General features: G+C 34.4%; 1 protein-coding gene across 1 annotated transcript; it reads left to right on the forward strand.

Annotated features, from left to right (window-relative positions):
• Nucleotides 1-634: 634 nt before the first annotated feature.
• On the forward strand, nt 635-7171 carry Smp_122170 (hypothetical protein; the record flags this gene model as incomplete). The annotated part of the gene is made up of 5 exons (XM_018791439.1): nt 635-823; nt 2304-2410; nt 4106-4441; nt 6355-6569; nt 7164-7171. 5 exons carry the CDS (start codon nt 635-637, stop codon nt 7169-7171), a joined length of 855 nt encoding a protein of 284 aa, XP_018645385.1.
• Nucleotides 7172-12035: the final 4864 nt, after the last annotated feature.

The raw sequence follows: 12035 nt of genomic DNA on the forward strand, positions 1-12035 counted from the left end.
TCCACTCTTTGTGTTCTACCAAATTATATTTTCCTGAATTCTTCATGTCCTTTTCTTTTTTTCACTTTCCGAATTTATTTCACTGGATTATACTCCTTCAATAACGTCTTCAAACCCTAATCTTTCCAATTACTGCTTATACTCTTACTACTTCTACCACTACGTGATTTGAATCGACAACTGCATCTCTGTGTTAATGTGGTATGGCAACTCGAACTGATGTACGTACGTACGAAGTTCTAGTTTTTGTGACTGACTGATGTGACAAAACAACGGATTCTTCCTACTAACGATTTAAAAGAATATAATGATCCCATTCTAATTTTGTTTCATACTACTGATCGACTAAATCTGAAAATATGGCTTTTTGGATATTGTATCAGACACCTTGAAATCTAGAGATCGATATTAAATAACTATCGATTTATTGATTTTATTGATCATTTTTTAAATTTAAACAAGTTAGATCCTATGATACAATAATATCTATGTGTTTTAATTAAAATTTAATAATCTAATGATGTTACATTTGAAATGGTTCATTATTATTTGTCCTATAAATTATTGTCTATTAACGAATTATATTTTATGTGAAGTTAATCAATTCCAGCAGTTAAAAGATAGAATGTATTTTATGATAGATAATTGTGAACAAATATTAGAATCAGGTAATTGGTGTGAATGGTCTGAATGGAGTAAATGTGAATTAACTACTTGTACAAGACAACGTTATCGTGAATGTAATTGTCCTAAACCATTAAGTTGGACAAAAGTAACAGAATGTAAAACTTTCAAACCACAAAATGATTATCGAATAAATAATGTAAGTTATTTTTTATATTTTATTTATATTTGATAATCATAATTTTATAATGATATTTCAATGTTTTATTTGTTTAAATTAATTAACTATGAAACTGGTAGGTCCTGAGTTCGAATCTCGTTCGCGTGAATGCGCACTACTGAGGAGTCCCACAATAGGACGAAATGGCCGTCAAGCAGTGCTTCCAGGTTTTCCATGGTGTCCTAGCTTCAATTGACTCATGATTACAACTGTATATAAAAAATTACTAAAATTCTTCACAAAAAATACCCTTAACTATGAAACACATAAACATTATGAATGGATTTTTAATAATTGAAGTTCTTTAGCGATGAAATAATTTAGATTAATATAGTTGAGAAATTGTATTGAAGTGAAGTCACTTGAATTGTTAAAATGGTTAAGGTTTCTTTTTGGTGTTGCTAAAAATTTTGATCTAAAAATAGCCTGATAAATTGAATAACAACTGTAGTGAACGAGAACACAAGTGAGGACAATCAAATGAATGTAGACACAAAATTGTGAAACATCTTAGCAAAATCTGAGAACTGTACAGTAAATACTTTATTTGCGAAATGTCAATCAGTTTTCTCAGACTTCATTGTTTTATCGTTTCCACACCAACCACTCTCTGTTCTCGTTCTTTTTCCTTTGATCTGTCGCCAGACATTTTACTTTCGATTGATGATACATACTACTTATATCTATCGACAACAGTAGCACCCACCACACAACTAGGATTTTCATTCTATAATTATCAATGAACTACTTTATGTGTCCTCCGAACGGTTGCTTTGAAATCAGCTACACTTACCAGTTGACTTTATTTATTAGTGAAACCCTAGCACAAGTGTTTTTTTTTTCTATTATTGATTCATTAATTGAGCTTAACGAGATTCCACTGTTAGTTACAAAATGTAAATTTATATAGTTTCGAAGTATCTATTGGAAAAGTTTATACATCATGTGGTAATGATGTAATCCAGTCCTGAGAAGCAATAACTTGATAAAATAAATTCTTGTAATTATTAATAACCATCAAACAAATTGAGTAAATTAATGACTATAATGAATCACATGGATCAATGGATAAATATTTGGTGTTTGAAGTACTGATTGCTGTGTATGAGCTTCAGCATTAACATTAATATAGGGAAGAATGAACACATGACTGACGAATCCCAAATGGAGTAAGATGCATCTCTTGGATTTGAAAGTTAGCTATTAATCAAGTCATATCAAGTAATGCACTTATACCCGTTGAACAAGTTAGTAGATTAGCAGACAATGTGTTGGTTTATGAAGCGATGGGTACTCGTTCCGAGTGTCACTTTGAACTTCAGTACTTCAGTACTACTAACCACAATCCCGATATACTATGTCATTAGATACAATTCTAGAAAAGGGAAACTTCCTAATAGATTATTGTCCATCGTTTTCAAAGCATGATTATTTCGTTGTTTTCCTTATTGGATTTCAGACAATAATCAAACACACTCGACATATTCGACTAACAAGTAATACGGAAATGGAATGTCAAATACCTACAATATTTGAAGGTATTTACTACCCTGATTGTTTTAAACTGTAAGTTTACATTCATGAGTTAGTTACTGATGTATAAGACACTATTATTTTATGATTAAACAATGATCTAACCTATCGTAGTGAACAATGATTTTTTTCAACATAATTTGCTTCACCAATTGTCACTAGTTAGACAAATACCTGAAATGATGAAAACGTTGACAGTCATTTTGTCCTAGTTTGAGACTCTTCAGCAATGCATGTCCATGACCCCAACGGGGAACGAATCAAAGGCCATCGAGTCTCACGACAAGCGACTTACCTATAGATTTCCGAGTTAACGTACAATTCCTTACATTTGTAGCCTCAATCAATTTATCGGTGGGGTCGTAGATAAACACTGCAATCCTTCAGTAAAATCACTGCCAGAACATTAACATTCAGCAGATCTCATTAAATTCATCAGTGGGTATAGCAAATTAGATTCTTGATTCCAAGGTTTACGAAATGCTTGGGTAACCGAATTTCTAGTTTTAAATGATGAATATTAATGACAAAGAGAGATGACTACACCGTAAATATAAAGCTTGTGAAGTTATTAGGTTGCAATTAATTATTTTTAAATGTTTGTACGCTGATGTTAACACAAAAACACCAAATATTTTTTTATTTTAATTGGCTTTTGTATTGGTGGTTTGAATCTTCCCACTGATATTTAGGATAACAGTTGATCAGTTTCTTATTGGCATGTGTGAAGCCTGTGCGGATTGCTTCGATATCGTCCAAAGCCACGACTATTCTGAGTGGAAATAGATGGTGGGTAGAAATGGAACCCAGTGCTGATCGGGACTCGTCAACTAGGCGTATCTGCATGTTGGAGTTGATTATCACACGAGGACTGATGGCCACCATCTATCTCTGCTTATAAAACTTGTGACTTAAAGCAATATTGAGGCAATCCGCACGGGACGCGCTTATGTCAAAAGAGACTGATCCACTACAGACTTAAATATCAATGGGAAGATCCAAACAACCAGTAATATATATATATATATATATATATATATATATATATATATATATGAATTAAAATTAAAACTCATCCCATTGTCTATCCGAATCCATTAACTAAGTGGATAACACGATGATTTTTGAAGCTAACGATACTGGGTTCGAGTACCGGAGTGAACATTGGCTCTTGGATATAGGTACATTCAGTTGACGAGTCTAAAACAGGACGAAACGCGTATCCTAGATTCCATTGTTATCCATCATCTTTCTCTGCTTATTTATAATTTTGATTTCTCAAAAATGTCAGTGTATATTGGAAATTTAAACATTAACAATCTAAATAATGAACTGTTCAACTAATCTGAAACGAGAAAGAGCAGCTGGTCCAGATGGATTGGCTCCAGAAGTCTTTAAATATGGTGGTGACATGGCTCAGAATCGATCACAATGACGCAGGTGTATACACTCTCTATCTTCCCTTAAACCTCGAGATTAAAATTGCTTCATAACTTTCTTCTTTTACTATATCCTTACATACAACCTTTCTTTTATATACTACCACCACTAAATTAACTACTTCTATGAATCCGGTGTTCATCTTGTTGTGCTAATGAGGTATGGCAACTTGGACCGATGGATATATGTGCCTGGTCCTACGTTGTAGCTGACTGACTGACTGATTGACTAGATATAAAGTATGAAAATTAAATTGACAACAATATGTTATTATTTTTTTCTTTACAGTCAACAAATACCAAAAAACATGAAATATACATCGAATAAATTCAAATCTGATTTCTTTTGTACAATCAATAGTAGTATAGAAATTGATTTATGTGCAAAAGATTTAACTACATCACAACTATTAACAAAAGGTATGAGAGAATATGATATTGGTGCTTGTGATAATTGGTACGTATTACATCATTGGAATATGGAGAATTTATCAATAGAATTAAAACATATTTATGATGCAAATAGTGTATTAGGACGTAAATGTTCATTCGAAACAGATGATTATTATCCATTGTGTACTTATCATACATTTTATTCAGAACATACAAGAAGTGATTATGGACGGTAAGTGTAGATTGCAAAAAGTGTTAAAATAAGAACTAATGTTTAGTTGATTATTTATATAAATATAATATTCCTCAGTATAGGATTGTGGAGATTGTTGAGTTTAGATTGATATCATGAATGAATCAATATTATACCACCTTTAAAAACACCGAAGCAATGGACGGCCATTTCGTCTTAGTACGGGACTCTTCAGCAGTATGCATCCACGAACCCGCAAACACTACTCAAACCCAAGAACTTCGGTTTCATGCGCAAACGCTTAACCTCTAGACCACTGAGCCGGCATCCAACGGTTTTAATGTCTAGCTTCAACTAATTCATGATATCGCGCGACCGTCCACCATTGTCTTCAGTGAGTAACAGCCTCACATTATATTTCTAAATATGGTATACATGCACTGTTGGAGTACTAAAAGCTTTTGGAAGGATTTATTGATAATTTTACCATGGATGAGATCAGTAGTTGCATAGATGGTATGGCAGATCTCTTACAATCAATTTCGATTATGGTTAAATTTTGTTAATCCATTTTATTAACTTACTTAACAGACAATGTTATTCGAACATTAAGAATTCGCATATTTCTTTGTACTATTATGATCACTATCTTGTCTGAATAAACGTGTACACTTGATCACATGACAACCTACATACATCTCTCTCTCTAGCTTAAATGTTAGTCGCCTAAATATCGCTCGATGAATCATTCTCTTTTCCACGTATATATGTACTTGAATCCTATTATTAGCCTTCTTGACGTGCTCTTATTCGATTTAACCATAAATTCGCCTCCGCTTCAAACCCGCTATGTGATCCGTGCTATTCGCTAATGAACTGTAGTAGCCGCTTCTGATTTTAAACACCGTTGAGATTTATATGATAGTGGTTATCAAGGTGATCGATTAACAAATCTAAGCCACTATAATGGTAAACACAAGATAATATTTACCTTTGTTCGTCTTTTGAAGTACTTATTATACTATTTACTCGAACACAGTAAATAAGATCAACTCTCTCTAGAAATTAGTTATATATCTAAAACTATGAACTTACGAAGAATAAGGATGGAGACCTGGAAATTCTGTAGCGTATATTGCAATTTTTGAATCAGTGTAGCTAAAATAAGTTGACATTACAGATAAATCTGGTCTCTGTTCTTTAGTGGTTTATAATGAAATAACCAAAAGTATGCTAAAAGATATTCGATCATTCGTTAACTTGCATTACTGTGGTCCTCCATGATCTAGGGTGAATTATTTAATGCATTTACAAAGTTTAAACTATTAATACCATGAGGTATCAACAGTTCAAAAATTTATGGCTATCGACTTGTTATATGGAGTATTATGATGTCAATAGCTAGGTTCTCTATGACGACAAAACTCAAAAGTAGAAGACTACATGTGAAAGTACTCGACCATTAACCACTCAGTAAAAGTCGCTGAGTAACATCAGCCTTCTCTCACTGAATCTATGACTGAAAGCCTAGTATATATGTATATAATGAAAAGGGGGTTACATCATGAATCAGTCTTAATTGAACAGCCATTAAAATCCGTGAGACACTAGATACCTGTTTCACAAAATGACTGAAGTTAGAGATGCAAATCACAGGATGGCAAGTCAATTGTTTAAAATGCCAAATTCCCAACGTATGACCTGAAGGTCATAGATTGGATCCCCAGTGGATGACCATTGTTAAAGAGTGCCATACAAAGATGAAACAGTTGTCCAATGATTACTGAGCTTTTCTAATACCAATCTAAGTAAAACCAGTTAGGGGAATAAACTATAAAAATCAATAATCGCAACAAAATCCCCTCATACAAATATATTTTTCTAGTTATGTTAACAATTTATTGTATTACACAACATTTCTATAATTAATTATATCAATACATACATTTTAGACTCAACAATCTTGCATATGATATAGAAAATTGTCGTTTCGCTTGTGCTATTCATCTACAATGTAAAGCTATTGAATTTTTATATGAAGTACATTGTATACTTGCATTTGATTTTGATAAATCAATACTTTCACAGTCCATTGGAACAATCATTGAATTGAAACCAAATGAATGTGACTTTAAAATTAAAGATGATAATTATATATATCCATATAGTAATTCTGTATCTATTCTTCATGTTTAATTAAAATTATAAAATATATACTTAGATTGATGTTAATACTCCTTTCCATGCAGAGAAACAAAGATTGTGTAAAACACAACAATAGGCAGGAAGAATGTATACTTATTGAGAGAGGTTACTAAGTATTTACATAATATATACACATAGCCTTCAATTTCCCATTTGCATCTTTCGGTGTGTTTTACATTTTGAATCACCTTCTTAACTGGCCTTCAAGTGTTCTGTCAACGCTGTACTTTAAATGCACTGTAACTCTTCACTCTCTCCGACAACAGTTACAACTTCGACGCTACGGTTCACAAAATACTACTTACAAACATCCTTGTGAGTGCGTCCATTACAATAGTTATCTGCCTTTAATTGACTTTAGATGCAATATTCAAATGACTTGAACAACTAGTACTCAATATATTATATTGAAATGAGGATAGAAAGTAAAAAGACAAAAAAACATAGGAGTCGGATTTGTGGTAAATGAAAACTCAACAATGAGGAGTATAATTCAACGGGAATGAATGAATGTCAGGCGAAAAATTGAAATCTAAGATTAAAACTTTAAATTTAGATGATTAAGAACGTATCCAACTATATTATTGTAATCCATTCTGAGTAACAACACCAAAAGTTTCTAACCATAGATTACAATAATTGTATTATGAGTTCAACTAGGAGTTGTATACCCTAACTTATAGCAGTAATAATTGACTTTATGAACCAATGATCACCATTTTTCGAAATGAAAGTAATATAGCTGAGTAGTTATTAACGAAACAAACCTAGGGTTATTAGATACATCAAATGATTAATGAACAGTGACAGTAACGATATCAAAATTTCACGTCGATGATCTGATCACTTACATGACTTTATAAAAGCAATAAGAAAATGGTTTATCAATTAAATCTGATCAGTAGGAAAGATCAAATATAAGCGACATTTACAGTGCTATATTTGATAAGGGTAATAACTATATGTTATAACTTGTGCCCTGATGCCCTGTTAATGTATAACGTGATTGTATTACTCAATGTACACCTCTAAAGAAACGTATGATTGATTCATTAAAAAAATGTATTATAACTTTACATGAAAGTATGTTTCATATGATAAATGACAGAAAAAAATTGTAATTGGAATCTATAGTTTGTGCTATAACTTGTGGCCTTGTGCCCTATTACTATACAACGTAATGATACCGCCAATTAGAGAACGTTGATTTATCGATCGGGACCAATGACGCGTAAAACCTGTGCGAACAGTCTAGAGTCCTGATTGGTCCTTGCTTCCCACCAAGCCCTGTCTGAGTTCCAACCTAAAAAATAATAATTAATGGATTTCACACCATAACCGTCTGAATCACAGTTTCTGAATAAAACTAAGTATAACCTCAGTATTACTTATTTAGTGGTGTTACAAAGACATTTACAACCAGTCTTTACAGATTTTCTACCTTTATATCTCATGCTTTATAAACGAAAATAGTACAAAGCAAACTGCTGTACATAACTTTATTTTGTTGATAAAGAGAAATCTTGCTAATTAAATATGATCAGGATATTGTATCTTTACATAAGCTATGACAAACTTACTTACGTCTGTTACTCCCGTCTCCGACCAACATTCTCTAACCCACTCTGTTCTGGGCCTTCCTTTCTAGTTCTATTCAATTTTTGTTCATTCTTCTCATGTCTGTCTCCATTTCTCGGCGTAATGTGTTCTTTGGTCTTCTTCCCCTCCTTTGGCCTTGAGGATTCCAAATGAGTGCTTGCGTTGTGACGCAGTTGGGTGCTTTCCTCAATGTGTATCCTATCCACTCCAAGCGCTTCTTTCTGGTTTCCTCCTCCGCTGAAATCTGGCTTGTTCTCTCCCACAGTAGGTTGTTGCTGATAGTGTCTGGCCAACGGATCCAAAGTATCTTTCGTAGGCAACTGTTAATAAACACCTGTATCTTCTTGATGATGGCTTTTTTAGTTCCCCAAGTTTCCGCCCCATATAGTAGAACTGTGTTGACATCTGTATTGAAAATTCTGATCTTGGTGTTGGTTGACAATTGTTTTGAGATCCGGAGGTTCTTCAGTTGTAAATATGCTGCCCTTGCTTTGTTGATGTGAGTCTTCCCATCTGCATCAGATCCATCGTGTTCATCAATGATGCTCCCAGATATATTAATACTAATGATAAATTTTGACGTTCAGTTATAATCAATTCCGTTCTTTGGGCAGCTTTTATTTAGTGTTGATTTTTTGGGTCTCTCGTGTGACGGAGTGCGGATAAACACTATTAGAAGTAAATGCTGCAACGGACGGTGTCCAAAATCTGATTCTAATACATTGTGTGCTACGCACTAACCCCCCCCCCGGTTGACAACTTGAGCGAGAACGCAAGAGTGATCGAGATAGTGTATTGTCACGAGATAGCTCGAGCAACAGAAACCGATCAGCTTCCAGAGGACACGCAGCTCCCTTGATATGCTGGTATCATCAAATGTACGGCTACAGAGCTAGAAAGTGTTTACGACCTTGTAGATTTAGCATAACAGGTAAGCGATACCCACGATTGTCCATGGCGACGGCATCAGCAAACATATTGCCTTCAAATAGCCACCTGTTTTATATACAAGGCCGAACGACAGGCGTGCAATTCTTAGTTGATACGGGAGCGGAAATCAGCGTAGTACCTCCAACAAGCGAAGATGAGAAAAATGTTAGTACGTTTTTAGTGCTAACAGCGGCAAACAAATCGGATATCAAGACATACGGCAAACGAACGTTGTCCCTAGATTTCGGACGAGGCGCTTCGTACCGCTGGGACTTTGTCATAGCAGACGTGTCAGTGCTCATAATAGACATCGATTTCTTATGTGACTTCAATCTGCTAGTAGACTCGCGGCGTCACAGACTTATTAATGGTAGTCACACCACTTCGATAAGGGGAACACTTACAGAATCCGTTTCCATGAGTCTAGTGATAGATAAAAGCCACGGTGATCCATGTAAATTGTTAATAAAGGAGTTTCCCGAACTCGTGAAAGTATGTACAGTAATGTGGATCTCAAACATTCCATTCAGCACCAGATCATAACGAACGGGCCACCAATTAACGCAAGGCCAAGAAGATTAGACCCAAGAAGACTAACGATTGCAAAACAGGAATTTGACAAGTTGATGAGGCTGGGCATTGTAAGACCTTCAAACAACCCGTGGACATCCCCGTTACACATAGCCCCGAAAAAGAATGGAGAAGTAAGGCCATGTAGAGACTACCGAGCACTCAACAAGCAAACAGTAGCCGATAGATATCCTATACCGCACATTCAAGATTTTACCTATAGTATAGAAGGCGCTACTGTCTTCTCAAAGATCGACTAAGTTACAGCATACTATCACCGCTTTCATTTTTCTCAAAGAAATTGAATCCTACGCAAACGAGATATAGTACTTTTGGAAGAGAATTACTAGCAATTTACTTGGCAATAAAACATTTTCGACATATGGTAGAAGGTATAAATTTTACTGTTTACATGGACCACAAACCACTAACGAAATCACTAAGCTCAAAGCAAGATAATTATTCTCCGAGGCAGATCAGACAGTTGGAGCTTAGTTCCCAGTTCACTTCCGAAATACGATATATTAAAGACCGAGAAAACGAAGTAGCTGACGCACTATCAAGAACAACAATAAACGCGCTTACTACAAATGGAATCGATTATCACGGTCTGATGAAGTTGCAAGAGACAGACATTGAATTAAACAAGCTAAGATCCGATGACAGGACATCACTAGTATTCGAAGATGTCAGTTCGGTAGCGCAAAAGTATTATGTGATACGTCGACAGGCCGACCGCGTACATTCATTCCAAAACCACTACGACGGAAGGTATTTGAAAGTATGCACGACATATCGCATCCGGGAATAAGAGCTAATCAGCCAGCGCTTTGAGTGGACGAACATGAATCGCGATGTGTGTATTTGGATACAGGCATGCACAAAATGTCAAAAAGTCAAAGTACATCGTCATACTAGCTCGCCAAAGGGTTCGTTTTTGCAGCCAGACACTCGATCCGAGCATATACACATCGATATCGTGAGACCATTGCCAGTTTCAAACGGATACAACTATATTTTTACATGCATCGATAGATTTACAAGATGGCCTGTAGCGGTGTCAATAAAAGATACCTCAGTCAAGTCTGTAGCCAAAACCCTGTTATATCCCGAAGAGAATTATGAATGGTAACTTTGAGAACTATTTATGGACCAATATGATATGTATATTTCCTATTTTATAATTGCTAAGTAACTTAACTATTCATATCCACGTTCCTTTTATTATGAGCTTTATTTTGACCCGTAGACTATTACTGTGCGATTTACCATTCCTGAGTTATACCCAGTCAATTAATTACTGTTCCCCCTATTCACAGCCACATTTGGCCAAATCTTGCACGAATGTTGTTTCCTATTTTATGGTGTGATATGGTCTGTTTGATTGGTATATAAACTTAGTATGTTTAAAATATAATGATTCATATTGCAGAGGCTGTTATTGATATTTTGGACTTAACTGGCCGGGCTAGTCAGAAATCAGGACCGACAAGTACTCTAGACTGCTCGTGCGGGTTTCGTGTGTCATTGGTCCAGTAGATTAATCACTGCTCTTTCATTGGCAGTCTTATCACGTTATACATTAACAGGGCATCCACTCAGGCACACAAGATATAACAATTACTTTCATTACATTGACTTTGTAAGTGAAAAAATGTCCTCACTCTTTAATTACCTCAAATATCCGCATGATTTTACTTATAATTGTTTTTGACATCACTTCATTTCATTTAACCCCTCTCTATTACCTTTAAAATCATTTTAATTACTTTACCCTATTCACACTACAATTCAATGTTGGTTAATTAATTTTACACTCCTATAAATTACATATGCCCTGTAGAAGTTATATAACATTTTATCATTATTTACAGTATAGAATCTAGTGTTATAATCTATTTATAAAATCATCATGTTCATTCTTTGTTTATGTCATTACAGAATTAATACATATTATTATATGATTGTACAGCTTGATAATAAATTCGTTGAAAAGTGATCCTTTTATTGAATCTCATGTTTTTAATATTTTCATAGTTGAAAGCGTGAGTCAATTGAAGCTAAACTACCAGGGAAAACCTGGAAGCAATCATGACTCAAAACTCATACAATAATATGCTGAAAATGCCCGACCACACAGCACACCAAATGATAAATCACACGTTAAACACAACCATACTATAATTGGTATAGGGCCGAGATAACAATATATTAATTAACAACAATTAGATAATAGTAAAACGTATAAGAACATTCAATAAGTCTAATGAAAGCTTACAATATGTGTATTATAGAAATACAACCCTACATTTATTTGCTGATTTTACAA

The sequence above is a fragment of the Schistosoma mansoni genome (assembly GCF_000237925.1).
Source record: "Schistosoma mansoni, WGS project CABG00000000 data, chromosome 3 unplaced supercontig 0044, strain Puerto Rico, whole genome shotgun sequence".
NCBI classification, from domain to species: Eukaryota; Metazoa; Platyhelminthes; class Trematoda; order Strigeidida; family Schistosomatidae; genus Schistosoma; species Schistosoma mansoni.